This window comes from Lepus europaeus, chromosome 10, assembly GCF_033115175.1.
Source record: "Lepus europaeus isolate LE1 chromosome 10, mLepTim1.pri, whole genome shotgun sequence".
NCBI classification, from domain to species: Eukaryota; Metazoa; Chordata; class Mammalia; order Lagomorpha; family Leporidae; genus Lepus; species Lepus europaeus.
Window position 1 is genome coordinate 24,668,430 of NC_084836.1, and position 23,933 is coordinate 24,692,362.

Consider the following 23,933-nt stretch of genomic DNA (forward strand, 5'->3'; position numbering starts at 1 on the left):
AGAGGGGCAACCGGGACAGAATCCGGCCCCCCAACCAGGACCAGAACCCGGGGTGCCGGCGCCACAGGCGGAGAATTAGCCAAGTGAGCCACGGCGCTGGCCGACCTAACGCCCTTAATAGGTGTCTGGCACAAAGACCTGGCTCAGCAAGGGTCAAGGGACTGTGATCAGACCGAGTACCGAATGCATGTTTCTGAGTGAGTGAATTAGTGATTCATGAGGAGCGAACCTGACTCCTAGATGCATTTCCTCTATTCACGGGAGACACGCCCAACTGTACGCAGAAAAGTACTTCATGCTCCAAAGTGGATGGACAGTGGACTTAGCTGGCCCGGGAAAAGTGCGCCCCTCAACTGGGTCAGGCTTGGAGCCACGTGCTCAGGTGGTTTGAGGACTAGGATCTACATGTTACTGAGGAGCCAGGTTCCAACCACAGTATGTCACATTAACAATCCTCAGTGTGTTTCAGGATGCCTCCTGGTTTACCCATCGGTGAAAGTTCCTCAGAACTCTAAGGAGACAACTGGAGAAGGGCTGGGTGCAGAGGTTAAGACACTGCTTGGGGGGGCCGGCGCCGTGGCTCACTTGGCTAATCCTCCGTCTGCGGCGCCGGCATCCCATATGCGTGCTGGGTTCTAGTCCCGGTTGCTCCTCTTCCAGTCCAGCTCTCTGCTGTGGCCTGGGAAGGCAGTGGAAGATGGCCCAAGTGCTTGGGCCCTGCATCTGCATGGGATACAGGGGGAGGCACCTGGCTCCTGGCTTTGGATCTGTGCAGCACACCAGCCATGGCAGCTATTTGGAGGGGTGAACCAATGGAAGGAAGACCTTTCTCTCTGTCTAACTCTACCTGTCAAAAAAAAAAAAAAAAAAAGACACTGCTTGGGATGCTCACTTATCAGAGGGCCTGGGTTCAAGTCCTGGCTCTGCTTCCTGCTAATGTGCACACTAGGAGGCAGCAGGTAATAGTTCAAGTGGCTGGGTCTACCACCTACCCGAGAGACCCGGCTTGCGTTCCCAGTTGCTGGGCATTTAGGGAATGAACCAGTGGATGGGAGGTCTCTCCCTCTCTCTTTTGCCTCTTTAGTGAAAAATAAATTTGAAAAAAAAAATCTTAAGATGTATTTATTTGAAATGCAGTTAGAGAGAGAGAGAGGAGAGACAGAGATCTTCTATCTGCTGGTTCATTCCCCAAAATGGCTGCAACGACCAGGGGTAGGCCAGGCCAGAGCCAGGAGCCAGGAGCCTCTTCCGGATCTCTCACTTGAGGGCAAAGGCCCAAGGACTTGTGCCATCCTCCAGTACTTTCCAGGCCGTTAGTAGGGAGCTGGATTGGGAGAGGAAGAGCTGGGGACTCGAACCGGTGCCCATATGGGATGCTGGTGCTGCAGGCCATGGCTTTAACCCACTGTGCTACAGCACCAGCACCCAAAAATCTTTTTTAAAAAGAAAACACAGAAGTATATCAGCTCATAATTGACTTTTCATTCATGGGAAGTTCCTAATTGTATGTGAAATAAATAGGAAGAGACGCCACTTTAAAAAAACAAGACACCCTTCTGATCCACAAAACATAGCTAGCTTTCTCTCATCATGGCCATAAATACACACTCATTCCTTTTTAATCCTCTGAGCAATAAGTAAGAAGTAGAACTCATATTTCCATAATCTAAAATTTGTACCCAGGTCTGGATCCGAGATGTTTGCACATTTGTTCCCAAGGGATACAGGATGTACTCAGAATACAGTGCCCTTCTGTTTCTCGTGTTTAATACGTTTGAAATGTTGTCTATAATATATGCAAATAAACACTGTGAAATTACTTCATCCGCACCTCTCCCTCCCATCCCCCCTCTCCCCAAAGATCCTGTGGCCTTCAAGAGCAACTGGAAAGTTCCCCTAAAGCCTGTCCTGGGCTTTACAGCCTGTGCCCACAGGCTCCTGGGGTCGGGCAGGGAGGGCTCGGCCCGAGGAGGAAGGGCGACCGGAAGAAGCCACAAGCCAAACCATGCTTCCTCTTCCTTCACCTGAGAAGGCTGGCCTTAACAAAGGAGCCTTTCAGAACCACCACCGGGACCTGCTGAGCCCGGGGCGGCCAGGGAAGGCAATGCCCAGAGCGGCGGGCATTCCTCTGCAGAGGGAGGGAGGAGACCCCCACCCCCACCAAGACACCGTTAGGTCCTCCCTGCTCTATTCTTCCAGGGCTTAATACTAAACTCCAGGGGGCCGGCGCTGTGGCTCACTTGGTTAATCCTCCGCCTGCGCACCGGCATCCCATATGGGCGCCGGGTTCTAGTCCCGGTTGCTCCTCTTCCAGTCCAGGAGTGCAGTGGAGGATGGCCCAAGTGCTTGGGCCCTGCACCTGCACGGGAGACCAGGAGGGAGCACCTGGCTCCTGGCTTCGGATCGGCACAGCACCAGCTGTGGTGGCCACTTGGGGAATGAACCAATGGAAGCAAGACCTTTCTCTCTCTCTCACTGTCTATAACTCTACCTGTCAAATAAATAAATTAAAAAAAACTAAACTCCAAAGCCCACATGCACATGTGAGCGCAGCCATGCCCCGCCTCACGCCCTCCCTCAGGGCCCTTTGCCGGGCCTGTGCCCTCCAACCCCCTCCGCCTCCTCCCTACCCCTGCCTCCCTTTGCCCATCAAAATGCCACCTCCTCAAAGGAGCTTTTCCTGATCTCCCCGCAACCAGATGGGATTTCTCTCTCTTTTCCTTCTGAATCTAACACCGTGTAGCCATTTTTCACATGTTCTCCCTCACAGAATGGTAATTTGCCTACTTATACCCCCTTCCATAACCTTAGCTCTTGTGTAGTCCTCCTGCAGTACTCAGATCCTAAACACTTGATGAGCTGCAACCAGGTGCACCCTACCCCTCTCTGGTCACTGCACATCACCTGCAACGCCCCGCATGTTCAGTCTTGAACTCATCACATGTCCATATCCACTGTTTCCTAAAGCTTTCTTTCCTGTCTACAGTACCACCGTTTATGCGCGCCACGAATACTGAGAGTACTCGATACGATTCGGGTGTCAGAGACAAGGACAAAACAGCCAAGGATAGCCACGGCACCCTCCACCGCTGTCAGCCCTCAGCCATGGCCCCTGGAGCCTGCCTTGAGCTCTCGCTTGTATGTCCATGCTTGCTGCATCCAAGCCCATGATGTCCTCACAGAGAACGTTCAACGCAGCCGCCAAAACCTGCCAGTGCCTCCCCACTGATGCTGTGCGCCACCGCCAACCAGCTCAATCATCCTAAAACGCTATGTTCCTCCACACTCCATGTTCCAAAGGGAAAAAACAGGACTCCCTTAGCCATAATTGCATGTTCCCCCAAAACCTGGCTTCACACCCTCCCCAATTTCCCTGTCTGAACTGTAGTATTTTGCTTGATGTATTCTAAACTTATCTAAAGAGATAACATGTAACTTCAAAAAAATCATGAAAATTGAATCTTATTTTGGTGTAAACAATTTTTGAAATCCCTGCATTTTTTTTCATAGTATGAATTTCCACAAACTGTGTGAAGATTCCTCATATATTATTTCCATTTTCTGCACCAAAATAAGTATCTTAATTCCAATTTCCCACATACTCTCTAAAGAAGCTTCCTATACATAGAGGACCACAGAATTCGAGCCAGCCAGTCAACATTCATTCCAGAACTTTCCTGAACACCCAGCCCCTAGAACCCTGGGTACAAACCCTCTCTACAACTACTCATATGCACACTTCATTGGCCTTAACCACCTTTTACAGTCGGGTGTCTCCACTACTCCACCTCCAAACTCCGCTCAGCTCCAAGTCCTACAGTCACCAAAGTCCTGTTGACGGTATTCCCGAAGTCTCTCTTAGGTCCATCTCCTTTGACTCATCCCACCGTCCCAGCCTTGGATCCCATCTTTCACTCGGAATACGACAGTGTCCATCTGCACCAGCCTCCCCTCTTGCCAGCCCGTGCCATCAGGGTGACTTCCCAAACACTGCAGATTCTTGCGCACGCCCCCTCCACCACCCCTTAACCTCTGGAACTCATCCTCTCGCCTTCCTGTTCCTCCCCAGTACACGGAGCCTCTTCGCATCTCCCTGCTTCACCGGAGCTGTTCCTCTGCCTACAACACCCTCCTCACCACGTCTCCCAGAAAAACTACTGATCCTCACCCCTGCGCCAGTGGGATCGCCCATCCATGAGGCTCTCTCCATCTCTCCCCCAGCTCCAGCAAAGTCAGTAGTCTGTTTTTTATGTCCATGACATTAAACACCAAGGACAACTGATGAGCCCTGAATTCAGACTCTTTTACCTGTGTGTGTAGCCCTAGCTCCCAGCACGGCAGCTGGTACACGACAGGCACCCAGCTCACGTGTGCTGAACTGAACTGAATGGTCTTACTCCCTTCAGCTCAGGTGTCTCCTTGCCATGTGTCGTTTGCGTTGTTGTCACGGCAGGTCCACGGTCATTAACAATAAGCACTTGGGCTTTGGTGTCCTTCCTTCCTGTGGGCTTACAAAAAGCTAGATTCTAATAGGAATTTGTGTTTCACTTGTTACACCTCTAGCAGCTGTAGATTTGCCATCAAAACAAGTCTAAACTCCTCAGCCCAGGTTCAGGGGCTGCCATAACTCCATCCACGCTAAGTGAGCGATTACTCCATGTTCCTTACAGGCTGCAAGCAACTTGTAAGCTCGGAAGAACAGGGACCGTGTCTGTGTTTCTAATCCCTATATCCCCAGGTTCCTAGCAAGTGCCTGGGGGTTCATTAATTATCTCCCAAATGATTCATTAAAAATGATAGGTAGGGCAGGCAGGCATTGATTAAGCCTCTGCTTGGGAACTCCCACATCCCGTATTAGAGTGCCGGATTCAAATCCCAGCAGCTCTGCTTCCAACGCAGCTTCCTGCTAATGCTCCTGGGAGGCAGCTGAGGATGGCTCAGGTGCCCGAGTCCCTGCCACCCACGTGGGAGACCGGATGGAACTCTCGGCTCCTGGCTTTGGCCTAGCCAGCCCTGGCTGTTGCTGGCATTTGGGGAGTAAACTAGGTCTGTCAATATTTCAAATAAAGTTTGGGCCAGCGCCGTGGCTCAACAGGCTAATCCTCCGCCTTGCAGTGCCGGCACACCGGGTTCTAGTCCCGGTTGGGGCGCCGGATTCTATCCCGGTTGCCCCTCTTCCAGGCCAGCTCTGTGCTATGGCTCGGGAAGGCAGTGGAGGATGGCCCAAGTGCTTGGGCCCTGCACCCCATGGGAGACCAGGAGAAGCACCTGGCTCCTGGCTTCGGATCAGCGCGATGCACCAGCCGCAGTGGCCATTGGAGGGTGAACCAACGGCAAAAAGGAAGACCTTTCTCTCTGTCTCTCTCTCACTATCCACTCTGCCTGTCAAAAAAAAATATTTCAAATAAATATTTAATATATCTTTTTCAAAAAACGGCAGGCATTTGTTGCTCTGCTGACGAAAGGATGAGCTGCTGAACACGAAGCATTTGGAGGTAACCGGAGGTATTGAGTGAGGCCTTAGGAAAGCAAAGCAGAGAACAATTGAGGTGTCAATTTAGCAGGCTGTACCAACAGACATCTCCCATCTTAAACTCCTATGATGCCGAAAGAATCCATGACAATGCCACCTTGGAGTTGAAAAACAATCCTCACATAGAAAGTGACTATGAATCTGGAAACTCCCACAGCTGTGTGGGTCCCAATCAAAACATGTTTAAAGGAATTTGGAAGAGGAGTGGAAATCCCACAGAATCCCACTAACACAGTTGGTATAGAACTGATCTTAAGAAAACAGGGACCAAATGGAGGACGCCCTAGGGGTCTAGGGTAGGTACAGGAAGTGGTAGGGAGAAGCCGGCGTTGTGGCACAGCAGGTTACGCTGCTAGCTGTGACACCAGCTTCTCATATCGGCACTGGTTCAAGCCCTGGCTGCTCTGCTTCTGATCCAGCTAACTGCTCATGCACCTGGGAGAGCAGGGAAATAGGTCCAAGTACTTGGGTCCCAGCCACCCACATGGGAGACCTGGATGGAGTTCTGGGCTCCTGACTTCAGTCTAGCCCAGCCCTGGCTGTAATGGGCATTTGGGGAGTGAACCAGTGGATGGAAGATCTCTCTCTATATATCTCTCCCCCCCCCCCCAGTTGCTCTGCCTTTTAAATAAGTGAATCACTAAATAAAAAATATCAAAATATCAAAAGTGGTAGGGGAAGAAGAATTGGGCACAAGGCAACAGAACCATGAGGATCAACAAAAGACCTGAGGGAGGGAGGCAGGCGGAGATGGAGGACCCCAGGGTGGGAAGAGGGAGGGCTCTCCCACAGTTGATCTGTGAGAACCAAGCACGTTAGCCTGGGGTGCCAGTGAGTGACATCTGCTGCAGAGAGCTCCGACAGAGACATTCTCAGTCCCGCAGGAACGGTCGGTGTGGGAGAGCCGCAGGCTGGGGGAGTGTTAGATAGAGTGGTAGAGGGTAGAGAAGAAAGCTGGATTACCCTGGGGAGGAGGAAAAGAACCCAAACTTCTTTGGCGTTGGTGACAATAGCAAAAGAGACTGTACGATGAGAAACTACCCCAGAGCTGCTGCTCACCACGGGGACCCATGATGCTCCAAATTCCAGCTTGCTGATTTGAGCTCAAAAGTGTTAGGGCAGCCAACCTTGAAGAGGGAGGTTTCGGCATTTCAGACCTCAGCAGGCTCCCTCCACTCTATCAACGCTGACCCCAGGCTGCCGCACGCATGCCCCTGTGCCCATACAGATCCAAGTTCAGCCTCTAACAGCACATAGGAGGTGAACAGAAGTCTCGGCATGAGTGAGAGACGATGCAAGCAAGGTGCCAGCCCCTGATTCTAAACTGCCTTGCCTTTGTTAACGTAGCAGGCCAGATGGACTGAACAGAGAGGGCAAATGGGAGGGACAGGGACGGATGAGAGCAAGGCACAAACACACAGGGATCAGAGGATCCAGCTGGCACCACTCGGGCTGCCATGGTGGCTGGCCAGAGACCAGGAGGGTTTCTCGTCCCGGCTCCTGCCTCTCTATCTCCACTGCAATAGCTTGTGCCAGTAGACACAATGACCTTGATATTCAGCAACACTCAAATATGACCTTGGCAGCTGAGCTCCAAGGTCACCACTCCTTGGAACCTGGTTGGCTTTTGGATTCTGGCTTTTTGGTTCCTTGTAGTCCTATGTTTGAGTCGGTGATCATCACACCCATCTACATTAGCAATCTGTTGGTTAAAAACTCAACAATAAGAATAGTCTCAAGTGCACTTTGTATAGCTCCTAGCAGGTGCATGATATTGTGCGTGGTGGCCATGGGGTTGGGGGAGTGGCAGAATGTTGACGATTTTCACTTACACACTGTAGACAGAAATTCCAAATCCGAAGTTGGACCTACTGAGGTATGCGGTTTCACAAGGTCCCCAGAGGCAGCTGTGGTCACATGACACAGGTCACGCCAAGACTCTTAGCCTTCCTCCTGCCATGTTTCTAGCTGGCAATAACTGGTCTTGGGACTTAGATTTACAAGGTATTGAGTCACTACTGCACATCTCTCATCTCTTTTACAGCCAACATTTGAGAGAAGGTGAAGAGGCTCCCGCAGAACACTGAATATTTATGTGTGCAGGGTGACCCTGCACACAGCACCCCCACGGAGGAAGGGGACGCTTCTATGGAAGACGGTATTAGGGGAGGAAGGCAAGCAGGGGGCAGAGCTGCTGTGGAAACAGCCCCAGCCCCCAGCCGGCCTTCCCGCTGGTCCCCAGGGAGGTTTCAGGGAGAGGGGCTCATCCCTCAGGCTGACGCAGGCTGGAAGTCAGTAGGATTCAGGAGCCCCGGGCTGCCAAGACCGCGTGCCCTTCTGACTGCCGCGGGGCTAGTGGGTGCGTTGCTGGGGCAGCCCCTGATGCAGCTCCTGGGGAGGGCATCCCTGAGCATCCAAACCTCACACCGACTCCACGTGTACCCCAATCCTAAAGGACCCGAGGCCAGCCTGGTCAAGTGGAAGCCCCGTGGGTATCCCTGACTTCAGGTGAGCCACCCAGGCACAGCAGGCGAATGAAGTCCGCTTTGAACTGCACTGTGTCTGACCCTTCACCCTGCCCCCCTGTCAGTCACCCGCAGCCTCAGCAGGTGCACAGGGAACAGAATTTCATGGTGAAGTTCAAATCCTGAGGCCTCGGCAACCCCAGTGCAGCCAGCAACTCCTGTTCTGCACAAGTAGAGCCTTGTACTTCATGCCCGCCGTCCCTACCTCCCCTTCTGCCCATGCCCCAAGGCCCCCTTCTCCGCCTGGCTTGACAGAACCATTCCCTCTCACGGGCCTGAGATGTGGATCCTCTATTTAGGCAGCCTGGCTCCCTCACTCGCTCTGCTCCCTGGCTGAAGACCACTCCTGTGGGCTCTATCCCCATCCTGCACCTTGCACTCACCAGTGACCCTTCTCTCAGGTCAAGATCGCTCCTCTCAGCCCAGCTGTGCCATCTTCAGCCCCCATGTTCACAGTACACAGGTCCAAACCCAGGGCAAGCCTCAGTCAACTTCCTCAGAGAGACGGGGCTGACGCTGGTCCCACACTGCCCGGAGACAGGGCTAAGGCTCATCAAGTAGGTGCTTTAGAGCTGGCTCAGCCTTACAGAGGTCAGCACCCAGGAGGCCAAGGGCAAGGATGCTCAGGCGGCTCATCCGCCGCATTTCCCGCCAGGCCCCTCTCTGGGCTGCTTCCAGAGCCATGTCCTCGGCTGTCCTTCCCCGGACGGCTCCACTGTGTCAGAAACACCTGCTTTAAGCGCACACGTGCTCCTTTGCACCCAGCACGGGGGCCAAGGCCTCCCCTCCACAACAGCACACACGGGACCACCTGCTCCCGACCGTGAGCAGCACCCCCCCACACACACCAAGCCAGGCCAACAACCATCGAGGAGGGAGAAGCATGGAGAAGAACGTGGCAACTTCACGACTCTTCAGACCCCCAGACTGCCCTCCCAGTGGGCACCTGGAGAGCGCTTCCTATAGGAGCGTGGACTCAAGTTCACGTCTACTACCTACTGGCTGTGTGACCTGGGACGAGCGACTCCACCTCTGTGCCTCATTGCCTCCTCCGAGCAATGACGTGATCACAGCCACCCAGCACAGGGCTGCGGGAGAAACGCAGCAGCGTGTGTGATGTGTGTAGGACAGAGCCACGCCCCCCGAGGGGCTTAGAGTCCACCGAGGACCAGGACACCTAGTACAAAGACCACACAGGCAGGGAGAGTCCCACCCTGGTGTCACAAGGCTCCGGGATAATAACGTCTCCACTTGGAGTGAGCCCACATGGCACGGCTGTGATCCGGCTTCCTCCCCACAGACACCATCGCACAGGGCCGGGCGTCTGGCGCAGTGGTGAGTGCATGGCCCAGGATGCCCGCATCCCATATCAGGACAGGAACGGTCTGCGTTCTGGCTGTGCTTCCCTCCTAGCTTTCTGGTAACGCACACCCTTGGAGACGGCAGCTGGATGGGTTGGGTGGCTGCCATCAGTGCGAGAGACCTGGACTGAGTTGCAGGCTCCCGGCTCAGCCTGGCCCAGCCTTGGCTGTTGCAGGCATCTGGGGATGAGGATGCCTTCTGGCTCAGCTCTTGTCTCTTGCTGACTCTCTGCCTTTCAAATAAAAAGAAATTACGTGTATAGATACCTATTGTTTGGATCCATTGCATAGACATGGAAACAGGTTGACAGTAACTGGGCAATCGCCCCCCTAGGAAGCTGGTAGACAGGACCCAAATCCAGGTCACTGCCCCCAAAATCAATGCTGTGAACCTCAGCTACTAAATGGCACCCAGCTTTGAAGGGGCCACAGAAATATGGCACATAGGCACCCCGCTGCCTTCGCCCAGCAGTTGTCATCTGAACAAGAAAGAGCATATGGCTGTTTTTCCAATTTATTTATTTGACAGGCAGACAAAGCAAGATCCCATGTGCTGGTTTACCCCCCAAATGCCCACAACAGCTGGAGCTGGGCCAGGCCAAAGCTGGCAGCCAGAAGGTCAACCCTGGTCTGCCATGTGGGTGGCAGGGACTCCACTACTTGAGCCATTTCAACATTAACAGGAAGCTGGAGTCAGGAGCGGAAGTGAGCATTAAACCCAGGCACTGCAACCGGGGGCATGGGCATCCCGACCGCCAGACCAAAAGCCTGCCCCTGGTTGTTGTTTTTTTTTTTTTTTTTTTTTTTAAATGGAAAAGGCTGCTCTCTTCTTGGAGTTAATAGCATCAAAGACGTTCCTGCTTCACAGCTGTGCCCTCCTCTGCCCCTTGAAGTGGACCGGGCCTTTCCCAGGGGAGCCCAGCGTTCAGGGAAGAATCCCTGTGCTTGGTGTGGCCCTTACGTTCCTTAGCAGGGACCCATATGATAACAGCAAAGCTAGGGGCAGTTAGCATCTGGTTTTTTGTTAATATAAAGCAAGGGGCTACTTACTAAGTGCCTCCCAACAGAACACTGCTGTAAACATTTCCGAAGGCCCAAATGCCTTCTCGAGTATCAACCGGCTCAGCTTCCCTGGGGAGCTCCTCATTTAGGTCTGCCTTGACAGCCAGTGTGCATGTTGCTAAGGTCACGTGAGGCCACTAATAGCAAGAAATCCATCAAGCATCCCACTGCCACCGACACACCAAACCCTTCCTCTTGTGTACAACTTGACGCTGTGGTTTAGCTTAAATAGGGTAGGTCTGGGACAAGAGCCTTGCATAGCGGTTGAGACACTACTTGGGATGCCCATGTCCCAGGTCAGAGTGCCTGGATCCACTTGCAATCCAGCTTCCTGCCATTGTGCATGCCTGGACGCAGTAGGCCGTGGCTCAAGTACTTGTGCACCCCCTTCCCCCAACCCATAAAGGAGACTCAGACTGAGCTCCCAGCTCCCGGCTTGAGTTTGGCCCAGTCCTGACCAAGTGGACATTTGGGAATTGAAGCAGTAGATAAGCACCCTCTCTGATTCTCAAATAAATGATTTTTAAAAATATATAATATAGGAGCAGGCGCTGTGGTGTAGCAGGTAAAACTGCTACCTGTAGTGCCGGCATCCCATATAGGTGCTGGTTCAAGCCGGCTGCTCCACTTCCTATCCAGCTCTCTGCTATGGCCTGAGAAAGCAGAAGATGGCCCAAGTGCTTGGGCCCTGGCACCCACATGGGAGACCCAGAAGAAGCTCCTAGCTTCAGACCGGCACAGCTCCAGCCGTTGTGGCCAGTTGGGGAGTGAACCAGCAGATGGAAGACCTCTCTCTGTGTAACTCTGCCTTTCAAATCAATCAATCACTAATATATATACAAATATATATTACATAGTATGCCCCGCCCCCAAACTCATACAGGAGGTTAAACCCCAAAGTCTTATGCTAATGGTACTAAGAGGCCAGAAACTTAATCCAATTATGGCGAGGTCTTTGGAAAGTGATCAGAGTGGATTAAATCCTCGCTGTGGAGTCCCATGGCTGAAACCTGGTGGTTTCCCTAGAGGACAAGACACCAGACAGACCCCCCCACCTCGTTATCTTGCTAAGTAAACAAGAAGCTAATCAACACATGGGGCCCAGAATGGCAAAGTAGCTTCCCCTCCTGCTTACAGGGTGCCTTTTAGAGGGCAGAGGGAGCTGCCTTCTCCCTTGCTGCTAAGCCAGGTGTGGGCGCCCCCCCCCCCCCAAGGATGGGACGCCTCTCACCTGCGCGGTGAAGAAGGCTGGGGTGAGGGATCCCGACGGGAGCGCTGGGCTGTTGAGGGCGATGGAGCCGATGTCGCTGCCGGAAAGCACCAGCGGGGGCGCGGAGATCTCCAAGCCTTTGGGCTTTTTGGCCTTTGGGGGAAGAGACGGAGACTTGGTCTTGGAGCCCGACGACAGGTTCAAGGGCTCCAGGGAATCCGAGTCATGGCAGGCCGCCTCCAGGAAGAGGCTTCTGTGTTCAGAGGGGAGGGGCGAGGTGGGGGACAGGGAGGGGGACCGAGACGAGGAGGAGGGCGAGGTGGACGAAACGCTGGCGGCGTTGGGCAGCATCAGAGAGGAGATCTTGGCGGAGACCGACGAGGCCAGGAAGGCGGAGGCGGCCGCAGCCTCGGACGTCGAGGGCAGGGACACGACGGGCCGGGTGCTGTGCTTGTCGGTTTTATTGGTCACAAACCTGATCACAGTCCGGACCTCTTCCACGGGGGGGCTGTCTTCGGGCGGCTCCTCCAGCTTCTCCGTCTTGATGGCCTTGAAGGCCTCGGGCGCGTTCTGCAGGGAGTTGATGGTGAAGGAGGAGTAGAGGCCGGAGTGGATGTACTCGCTGCGGCCGGCGCCCTTGAGCGCGGCCAGGCTGTGCTTGTGGGCCTCGCGGCCGTGCACGGGGCCCTTACAGTCGCTGTCCTGCAGCAGGAGGCCGTCGCGGCTGATCTCCACGGAATGCGGATCCATCTTGAGGATCTCCGGGAAGGAGACGAACTTGTACACGAACTTCTGCCCGATCACCTTCTTGATGATGTTCTGCGAATACAAAAAAGGAGACGTGTAACATCCGAGCAAGTGCCACCGCAACCGAGAAACGGGCCCTGCAGAACGGCTGAGGGTTGTCAGGACGACCGCAAAGGCTCCTGATGGACAGGTGGCAGGAGGGGGACTCGAGTTAGAGGCGGAGGAACCGGCTTTGCATTCCAGTTCTGCCTGGCCCAAGGGGGGCGATCTGCAGCAGAGCGATTGCCATGTTTGGTTTCCTCGTTGGTCAAATGAAGATTGCTACACTTAATAGTACAGGAACCATTGCCATTGGCTAAGTGCCCCGTGGCTGGCATTACTCAGACCTTATCTCATAGAATCAGCACAGCCGCCCTAAGAGGAAGGCAGGAGGGTTCCCATTTTTAAAATTAGGAAATCAGCGTAGAACACTTTCATAATTCACACAGTCACCTGGCAGATAAGTGTAGAGGCAGCATTTCCTCAACCATAATACAGCATTGTCTTACCTGCCTCTGGGAGCCGTGAGAATTCGTGAAATAATAATGGGAAAACATTCCGTATGCTGGAAAGCATTATAGAAACATAAGTTATCGTCACCAAACACCACAGCGTTTTCTTAAGCCCTGTAGCCATTTTTTTTCCTTCCTTTTCATTTTTGGCCAAGAAAGCCACTGGAGGAAAAATGATTGTCCACTTAGATATTTATGGCATTCATATGGGATCTCAGGATTCTTGGATCCACTTCGGGCTCTTCAGTTTATGACTGCTGTCTTCATTGGGATGTATGTAAATGAAAACCAACCGTGGTTGTACAAGTTTTCACAGCCCTCTGGGGACAGCCTGAGCTGATCTTGGGCTTTATTAAATTTATTATTTATATGAAAGGCTGTATTGATCTCGGGGCTTATTAAGCCGATACACACATTCCCCACAGAATCCATCAGATCCCATGCTCACTGTGCGCCTCACCCTGTGGTTGACTCGCTAGGGTTCAAGGTGCTAGGGGGAGGGACAAAGACAATCCCCACCAAGTACAAAGCACTAGCACCATCCTAGGGAACAGGGCTTCTGCACACTTCTTAGCAACCGCTCCTTCTGATAACGTGGTACAAGTGGGTTTAAAAGACTGTTGTCGGGGGGCAGGGGAAGAGCTGGAGAAACAGCTCCTACCGAAGCCCCATCCTGTACCAGGAGCTGCGTGCACCAGATGGCGGGAGACCCGCACACGGCTGCTTCCGGCCAAGACACGGCTGCATCCGAGCCCAGGGATGGGGAAGCACGTGCCCAGGAGCCACGACGCTCCACCGGTTCTAAAACCCGATGCTTTCACATTTCCACACGTATCTGGGTGGAAACCATCAAAGCACCCCTTAAGAGAGATGAATTTAATTCAATTTGGGCGTTTTCTTTGGGGGCAGGGACGAGGGATCGTAATTTGGGTCTAAAGACATATCAGTCAAGGCTTCTGCCTGCCAGCCTGTTCCCTCTGCAAGGACACACACGGTCTCACACTCAGCACAGGAAATCCCGCTCAGAGCCCGTGCTGGGCTCTGGTCCAGACTGCAACAGCACCACCGAGGCCCAGGCACCGCATCCGACCACCGCTGAGCAACATGGAACCTCCTACCTGGGCCTCGAGGGCGGCACCTCTGCCCAGGGCAGCCCCGGGCCTGGCTGGACAGGGTTTCTCAGAAACCCAGGTGCCAGCAGGGACAGACTAATAGCGGTGTCTCTGGACGCACCTGCCCAGACTCAGTTTCTACCTCGTGCTTGTCTGGAGGGTTGATGCGCCCCCAGCTAACGTTCTTAGGTATTTTGGTTGTTAGCTAATAATGTTTTCTTCCATAGGGGAAAATTTTCTTTCCTCAGGCAGTTCAAACATTCATTTGAATTGGGTGAATTTTTAGAGCCTAAATAATTACACAGAGAAAAGGAAAAGAGATACCATATGGTCTGAATCACTTATCCTAGTAGGTCTTGTAAACTAATTAAAAAAAGAAAACTTCAGTTTTATACAGATTCCCAATATGATGTCTGAGCGGGGATTATAACCTGAGCAAACCAGGAAGGAATCTGGGGCCATGATAAAAGTGATAGAAAACCTCTTTCCTCCTCAAAAAAAATGAGCAGGGAGTGAAAGACGGTCCGGACAGAGCTGGGCCTTGACACAGGGTCGGGGGGCGGGGGGGGCAGATTACAGAGAGAAAGGGAAAGAGAGAGGCAGAGATCTTCCATCCTCTGGTTCACTCCCCAGATGGCCAAAAAGGAAGTAAATAAAAAAGAACATGAAGAATCTTAAGTATTTTGCATGTTTAAAAGGAAGACAGTGGGCATTTTAACAGCTGGACTGCAACTACCATAGCATCCTGACCCCTACGGTGAATATAAAATAAGGAGGTGCTGGGAGGGGGCCTGCAGGAGCTGCTTTTACTGGGTTGGGGGCAGGGTTTACATAGCGATGGGGACAACTTCATGAGTCAAAAGAAGGCAGTAGCAGCCTTTGCAAAGAACTGGGGCAGGTCCTGCTTCCCTAGGGACAAACAGGACAAGGGGGTCAGAAGTGGCTACCAAGACACTTGGCAACGTCTGCCAGGGCGAAGGCTGGGAAGGAACTCAGCAGCAAGCAGGGATGGGGCTGCGGCAGAGTAGAGCAGCCCCGTGAGTGTGTGTGTGTGTGTGTGTGTGTGAGAGAGAGAGAGAGAGAGAGAGAGAGAGAGAGAGAGAATGTATGAGAGAAAAGCAGCTTCGTGTGTGTGTGTGTGTGTGCGCGCGCGTGCACACACCTAACTCAGCACCGGGGATGTCTGCTCGCAGCAGGGAACAGGAAAGGAAGCCAGTCCTCTGTAGCTAGAGGATCAGTGAGAACATGGGCTCAGAGGAGTGGGTCCTGGGCAGCTGGACTGCCAGCCCCTTCTTCCCTCTCTTCGGGCAGACCTCAGGAGGCTGTCATCAGTGGCACATACAAGGCTACTTCAAAAAGTTCCTGGCAAATGAAGTTCCAAGTTAATTTTGGTGCAAAAAGAAAAAACTGAAATCCATGCACACAAGGGATCTTTCAAATGTTCATGGAAATGCGTATTATACAAAAAATGCATGGATTTCAGAACTATTTTGCACCAAAATATCACTAAATTCTATTTTTCACAAGTTTTTTGAAGAACGCTTGTATGTTTTCTATCTCTGGTCTCTGAAGAGAAGTTGCCTTCCAAGACAGTTCGCTAAGAAAACTTAAAGTTTAGGGATCTTAACAGCTATGATTTAGTGAGCATATGTTATTTATCAAGCTCTAATAACTTTTAAGATTTATTTATTTATTTGAAAGGCAGAGTTACAGAGAGGCAGAGGCAGAGAGAGTTCTTCCATCTGCCGATTCACTCCCCAGATGGCTACAGTGGCCAGAGCTGGGCCTATCAGAAGCCAGGAGCCTGGAACTTCTTCCAGGTCTCCCACATGGATGCAGGGGCCCAAGCACTTGAACCATCTTCCACTGCTTTCCCAGGCATGCATTATCAGGGAGCTGGATTGGATTGGAAGTGGAGCAGCCAGGATCCCCCTCCCCCCATTGCCCATATGCCCATATGGATGCCAGCACCACAGGTGGCAGCTTTACCCGCTACACACTGCGCAGGCTCCATGTTCTAAGAACCTGACAAGCATCAACTTTATGAATCCTGAGGCTCTGGGATTATTATTATCCCCATTTGAGGGATGAGGAAACTGAGGCTGAGACCGCACATCTTCTATTAGCAGCATGCGCTTGGGGAAGACAGATGGCAGCCTGACTCCTGACCCACTAACAGAGATCCCACGATTCCAACCGACTTAGGGGGCCCAGGACCACAGCACTTGGCGAGGCTTCTTATTATCAGTGATGAAGATTTCCAGAAAAAGTCTGCTTTTCACCTCTTATCCCAGACTCACAAGTATTTGTTGCTTCTGGTTGCCTGGCAACCTGACAAATGCTGGCTTGGGTCTGGCTGAACCAAGTGACTTTCCAGTGAGATCTGAGACAGTTGCACACATCTGGTTCCCTTGACACAAGGGAAGCCAGCCTCTCTCGGTGACATCCCATTAAATGCGTATTCACAACCAGGGCCAACTCGCCACTCAGCATCCGGGGTGAGGATACACGCGGCAAGGGTGGGACCAACTCAGTGAAACAGGGCAAGCAATACCCCCCTAACACAGAGCCCCAGGGGCAGCCTCAGGCAAAGGATCAGAGGGGCCCGGCACTGCAGTGAGCAGGTTAAGCTACGACCTGCAGCACCAGCATCCCCCTGGAGACCCAGCTACTCCACTTTCAATCCAGCTTCCTGTTAATGTGCCTGGGAAAGCAGCAGACAATGGCTCACACAGTTGGGCCCCTGCATCTGTGTGGGAGACCTGGATAGAGTTCCAGGCTCCTGGCTTCAGCCTGACCCAGCCCTGGCCATTGAGGCCATTTGGGGAGTGAACCGGTAGATAGAAGCACTCTGTCACTCTGCCTTTCAAATAAAAAAATCCTAAAAATAAATATAAATAATTAAATAAATAAATGAATAAATCAGACACTGAAATCACCACATCCACATTGCCATGTGGAGACTGTGGGAGCATGAACAGGTTAGAACTATTTCTAGGGGCCGGCACCGTGGTGGATTAATCCTTCACCTGCATCAACCCATATGGGCACGGGTTCTAGTCCCGACTGCCCCTCTTCCCATCCAGCTCTCTGCTATGGCCTGGGGAAGCAGTAGAAGATGGCCTAAGTGCTTGGGCCCCTGCACCTGCGTGGAAGACTGGGAAGAAGCTCCTGGCTCCTGGCTTTGGATTGGCGCAGCTCTGGCGGTTGCAGCCATCTGAGGAGTGAACCAATGAAAGGAAGACCCTTCTCTCCATCTCCTCCTCTCACTGTCTGTAACTCTACCTCTCAAATAAATAAATCTTTAAAAAACTATTTCTGCTGGCGCCGCGGCTCACTAGGCTAATCCTCCACCTTGCGGCACCGGCACACCGGGTTCTAGTCCCGGTCAGGGCACAGGATTCTGTCCCGGTTGCCCCTCTTCCAGGCCAGCTCTCTGCTGTGGCCAGGAAGTGCAGTGGAGGATGGCCCAAGTGCTTGGGCCCTGCACCCCATGGGAGACCAGGAGAAGCACCTGGCTCCTGCCATCGGATCAGCGCGCTGCGCTGGCCGCAGTGCGCCTACCGCGGCGGCCATTGGAGGGTGAACCAACGGCAAAAGGAAGACCTTTCTCTCTGTCTCTCTCTCTCACTGTCCACTCTGCCTGTCAAAAAATAAAATAATAATAATAATAAAATAATGATAAAAAACTATTTCTATTAAATATAATTAATACATATATAAAATACATATATTTTAAATAGGTAAAATACATATACATATTTTATAGTATACATAAATCACAACATATGTATGGTGCTAAGTAATGAGATGCCTGTGGAATTTACTATTTTTTAAGGTGTATTTATTATTTGAAAGGCAGTTACAGAGAGAGGGGGAGAGAGAGAGAGAGAAAGAGAGAGAGAGAGGGGGAGGGAGGGAGGGAGGGAGGGATGTTCCAATGTTCCGTCTACAGGTTCACTCCTCAAATTACTGCAACAGCTAGGACTGGGCCAGGCCCCAGCCAGGAGCCTGGAACTCCATCTGGGTCTCCCAATTGGTGGCAGGGACCCAAGCACTTGGGCCATCTGCTGCTGCTGTCCCAGGTACATTAGCAGGGAGCTGGGGCAAAAGTGGAACAGCTGGGCCCTGACCCAGTGCTGACATGGAATGCAGGTAGCAGCTCAACCCGCTGGCCCACAACGCTGGCCCTCAGGATTTTCCTTCTTAACCATGATGCTTTTAGGATGATATTAAAACAAGTGAACTCAACGTTTGCTGAATGAATGCCTCTCACTCACTGTAGAGATGGGAGGTCCAGAGGCTCACAGCTGTCCATGGCTGGTTACAGCCCCTTGTGTATGAGTTCTATCCACACAGCCGCACGTGCTTTCTCACTGGCAGACACAGGGGGCCGCAGGCAGACCCCTAAGACCTCACCCCTCCCCAGAGAGCCAGGTGACCTGTAATTTCACCTATCTATTGACTCGGCAAACGCGGGATGCGGGCTGTTCATGGCCATCCATCTGCTGCTGTCTGGCACCAGGCTTTGACCCAAGGTCACGCGTCTGGCTTCTGTGTGTCTGGACCTGTGACCTGATGTCCCAGGAGGAGCAAGACCTATCCTGTTTCCCCATTGCAATGGGCTGCTCCCCTTGACTGTCCACCAGCTCAGAGCTCCCTGAAATCGCAAGACTCCTGCCCTCTGATCTTGCAACTTCCCTACCTTGTTCTCAGAGTTGAGAGATGTCAGTGGCTCCCTAAGCAAACAAGAAATGTTGGGCCCAAGATTCTTCTGACCAGACGCTGGGGCCGTTTCGTCACCCCAGTTCCAGAAGCAGAGCTGAGTAGGAGGGATAGAGCCTGGGGGATCTTCCCAGTAAATACCCGCTCAACCCCACGGTAAGGGTGGTGGCTGCTGCTGGGATGAAAGGCAGGGTTCCGGAATCACTGCCCGAGTTCAGATGCCACCCTTGGGGCCAGCACTGTGGGGAGGCGGGTAAGCCTCTGTCAGTGACACCAATATCCCATATGCCAGGTTGAGTCCCAGCTGCTCCACTTCCAATCCAGCTCCCTGCTAATGCACCTGGGAAAGCAGTGGAAAACAGCCCAAGTGCTTGATCCCCTGTACCGACGTGGGAGACCCGGAAGAAGCCCCTGTATGGATAGGGCCCGTTCCAGCCATTGCAGCTATCTGGGGAGGGAACCAGCGGATGGAAGACCTCTTTCTCTCTGTCTCTCCCTCCCTCTCTCTCACTCTGCCTTTCAAATAAATACATTTTCTTACAACTACGCCGCCACCCTTACCTAGTACAAGCCTTGTGCCTCAGTTTCCTCACCTGCTGCTTCAGAGCACTGAATTAGAAAACCCGCACACAGCTTCAAATAGAACTCCTGACACCCACACACGAGACTCGGGTAACAGACACCGGCTATAAGCATCATCACCATTATTTTTACACGCTCGGTGAAGCACAGACAAAGCACAAACACCGCCTCCGCCAGCCCCGTGACCGTGACCGTGATCATCAGAATTAACTCTTGTAGAAGGCTGCGTAGGTTCTCTTTGCTTCGTCTGAGACCGTGGGTCACAGCACGTGCCCAGCCGGTGGAGGCACACCTGGCTTACACTCCCAACCAAGCCAAGGAGACAGGATGTTTTATTCAGCTCGGTTCAGACAGCAGGTAGGCGCGAGGCTTACGGCCAACCGTGCCTCACACAGCCAGCACTTGACATCACAGTGCAGAGACCTCACAGGATCCAATGAACTGGGGCTGGGGTTGTACAGGGCGGCCAGTGGGGAGCAGCAGCCGCGAGCAGCCGTGCCAGGCCCTCCCAAGGGTGGCAGACGCTAACCAGACCCACAACTGGGCTCAACCAGGCTCCAAGGCTGCAAGACAGGGAGGCAGCGGCCCGGCTTTGCAGTGCCTGCCTCACCAGGGCCCCTGCACAGGGCTCCCGGGGGAGGCCACAGCGGGACCCCAGGAGATGAGGTGCTGTGCAGGCACACGGACGACAGAATTACAGGGGCACGTCCCTCTTCATCCCGGACGACAGAATTACAGGGGCACGTCCCTCTTCATCCCGGCAGATCCTCTAGGTGAGGGGCCGAGGGAAAGGAGGAAAGCAAGCACAGCCAACTGCCAGCCGCCCCGCACACCGCCCCGCAGGATGATGGACACTTGTGCGAGAGTCCCTGCTCTTGATGGGGGTGGGGAGTGGGGGTGTGTTCTGTGCAATTTCCCACCACGTGGGGTGGGGGGTTACACACTGGGAGAGCCGTACCCTGGGGTGGGGGGTTACACACTGGGAGAGCCGTACCCTGGGGTGGGGGGTTACACACTGGTAGAGCCGTACCCTGGAATACCACAAGGCTCCATCACAGGATGGCACCTGGGTTACATTTCACTTCTTTACAAATAGGCGAAAAAAGCAGTGTGCACGGGGCGATCCCATTACTTTAATGAAATAATCTCCTATGAATACTTAAAAGGTGAGGAACAAAATGGAACAGTGGCCTTTTTTTTTTTTTTTTTTTGCTTCCTGCATGCCCACGTTTTTATTAAATATGCATCCCTTGTCAAATTAATTTTTTTAAAAAAAGATCTATGGGAGTCAGGGAGGGGGAGATCTCCCATCTGCTGATTTACTCCTCAGGTGGCTGGGGATGGGCCAGGCTGAAGCCAGGAGCTTCCTCCAGGTCTTCCACCTGAATGCAAGGGCCTAAGCACTTGGGCCATTCACTGCTTTCCCAGGCGCATTAGCACAGAGCTGGATCAAAAGTGGAACAACTTTTAGAGTCAAACTGGCGCTCCTATAGGATAGTCACATGGGTGCCGGAGGCAGTAGCTTTACCTGCTACACTACAAAGATTAAAAAAAAAAAAAAAAGGAAGAAAAAGGCTCTAGAAAGCTCTATAGACCAAGATCACGCAGCTCACAACTGATGGAATCGAAGTTTGAACCCAGCAGTTCCTAGAGTCAAGACCTGCGCTAATTCTATTCTATTCTGCAGCCTCCTCCAGGAAGCAGCTGTGTTTGGCCCAGGGACTGCTGCTCAGGTTAACCCCCAGGACCACAGGGTCTGTGCTCCAGGGCCCGGGCGGGGCTAGCAGCAGAATGCCTGTGCCACCAGCTCTGTGCACGGGACACGCAGCTTTTGCCCGAGAACTGCCGCAACCCATTCACGGCGTGAAGCCAGCATCACCCTAGTTCCTGAACCAGAAAAATAAACTGTGGACTCTAGACATTTGGGCACAAGGCCCCGGGCACCCAGCAGTCCCACAGCAGCAGTATGGGCACCTCTCACGAGTGTGACAGCCAAGAGACGGGAACAGGACAGGAAGCGGATGTCCACCTCCACAGCCTGGTGTGGCCCCACTGACCCAGTCCTCAGCACTGGCTCTCACGAGGGGCACAGGCCGGAAGGCCTGAGGGCCCAGATATTACAGGGAGCCAATGCTGGCACAGGGACAGATCTGGGTTTGAATCCCAGCCTCTCTGCCTACTGTGGCCCTGGGAAAGATACTGAACTTCTATGGGCCTCAGTTTACCAACCCCTAAAATGGGAATAAAAACACCTGACCTCCTTGTTTTCTCAGGGATCATCTATATTAACGCCCCTACCTTTTCGTTTTCGTCTGCCTTTGAGAAGTCAAAATCCCTTATCTGGACACCTCCCTTTATGGGTTACAGAGGGGACTGCCACAGGGTCTCATGTAAGCCTTTACAACACCCTGATACCCATTTTACAGATGGAAGCCCCGAGGCTCCAAACCAAGTCCACACTACCAGCAAGCAGCAGAGGCTCCTCACGCTGGGCTCCTGTCCAGACCACGGCCTGACTCACCCTCTCGTCACTGAAAACCCAAACTGTCGTCTCTCCAGAGTTAGGACAAGTCATCCCTGTAGCAGGCACGCTCGGAGCTCCTCCTCCTTAGCAGGCACACGTGGTCCCTTTGCTACAGAGGGCTCCCGGCTAGACTGCGAGGAGCCAACAGCAAAGGAGCGAGCCTGGCGGCTCTCCCTCAAGTGCTGCCTGCGCCTCCTGCTCTTTCAGCCAGAGGGGACCCCGAGCAAACAGCTGGGCACCCTGGGCTGTGCTGCGGAGTGGTCGGAGCCGGGGTCCCCACAACCTGCGCCCCCAGGGAGCAACCTACAGAAGGGGCCCCTTGGCCCCATCAGCCTGAGCTGCTTCTCGGCCAGCCAGGCTCCCCCTGCCGCGACCTGCACAGAATCCCCCAAAGTCCACAGCCACCAGAACCTCCGTGTGGGCCTTAGCCGCAGCAGGGCCTTTGCAGACAGAATGAGTTCAGGATGACAAGAAGGATTCATCCTGGCTCCAAACCCCGGGACTGCTGCCCTCCCAGAAGGGGACACAGACACACAGGGAGAGAGACCCTGAAAGGACGGAGGGTACAGCCAGGAGCCAAAGAGCTCCAAGGACCACTGACAGCCCGCAGAAGCCAGGAGAGGCGGGAGGAGCCTTCAGAGAGGGCGTGGCCTGCCTACACCTCGACTTCAGCTCCCATGCTGTAGTCTGTGGTCAAGTACAGCTGCCGCAGGAGATGGAGACATACCCTCCTGCCCCAGCGGCCTCTCTGTGCAGGTGGAGCGGGGAGGCCTGGCCCGTGGCTGCCCCTGGACCGCTCAGCCTGGGCCGGCCTCTGTCCACAGCTTCATTCCGGAGTGTGTCCACTCACACCCAGGCCCCACTGCAACCTTCCAAGAATCAGGTGCTGCCAATAAAGAACTGGCGCTCTGGCTCCCACGGCGCTGACTCCCGGGGGCGGCGCTCCTAGGATCGGGGTGTTCACTGCAGCGTGCCTGGTACAGCTAGGCTGCAGAGGGAAGCGTCTCCCCAGATACAGCCCAGCTGTAATCGGGTGCGGTGCCCGGAGCACGCTGCATGGGAGAAGAGCCCAGCAGGACCCGGGCAGCTCAAAGCATTGTCCAGCCCACGGCATGGGGAGTCTCATCTTCCTGCTGGCTCTCTTTAAACACTCACTGATAGTTTTACTCCATAAAATAGAACATGAAATCTGCTTCCCTAAGGGAGCCGCTCACAGCCACCTTGCTGTGTTCAGTGACCAGCTGGGCTCCTGGCGACAGTGCGGGGAGGGCGGCGGGGAGTCAGATGGCCAGGGAGCGGGTCCTCATCCTGGCTTTGCCACCAACGTTCCTGGACACGCCCCTCCCCTCCAGGGCCCTCACTTGCTAAGGGGGGTAGGCAGGGCAGGCAGTTCCTGGACGCCAGGCTGCTGTCCACGCTGTGGACGAGGACGGCTGCTGGTGCCCCGCTTGCTCCTCCTAGATGCATCGGGTTTGGCACCACCGCACCCAGGCACGGCGGGGACACTGGGAAGTGGGAAGGCAGGGTAGACCCAACGACTGCAGGAGAAACCAGGCCCCCTCTGGGAAGGGCAGGCAACAGTGAAGTCCGTCCCCAGGCGGCAGCACCAGCTGCAGGAGCTGAAGACAGAGAGGAGCTTAGAGGAGGACTGGGGGCTTGTGCGGGGCCAGGCAGGCAGGGCGCCAGGGCCTGGGGGACCAAGGCGGAGGCAGTCGGTTGGGGCCGGGTAGTCTATTCTGGAGGCCACTGGGAGCTGGGGAGGTGCACGAGCCGAGAGCGCCGCGCTCCCATCTGGCTTGAGGAAGCAACTCCTGGAAACGTGGTGACCTCTTGGGCCGCCAGAGCCACGACTCGGGTGCTGAGCTGGCTCACAGAACTGGGAGGCAGCGGGGCAGGCCTGCAGCCTAGTGGTGTCCCATGTCGGAGTACCTGGGTCCAACAGCCAGCCCTGGCTCCGGACTCTAGCTTCCTGCTAACGCAGACCCTGGGAGGCAACAGTGA

General features: G+C 53.8%; 1 protein-coding gene across 2 annotated transcripts in view; it reads right to left on the minus strand.

The window, feature by feature from the left end:
* ELK3 (ETS transcription factor ELK3) overlaps nt 1-23,933 on the minus strand; it is a 71,187-nt gene that overhangs the window by 10,388 nt on the left and 36,866 nt on the right. For both annotated transcript variants that reach the window (XM_062203090.1, XM_062203089.1), the window contains exon 3: nt 11,713-12,510. In XM_062203090.1, the coding sequence (XP_062059074.1) occupies nt 11,713-12,510 (798 nt within the window). The remainder of the gene's footprint in view (nt 1-11,712; nt 12,511-23,933) is intronic.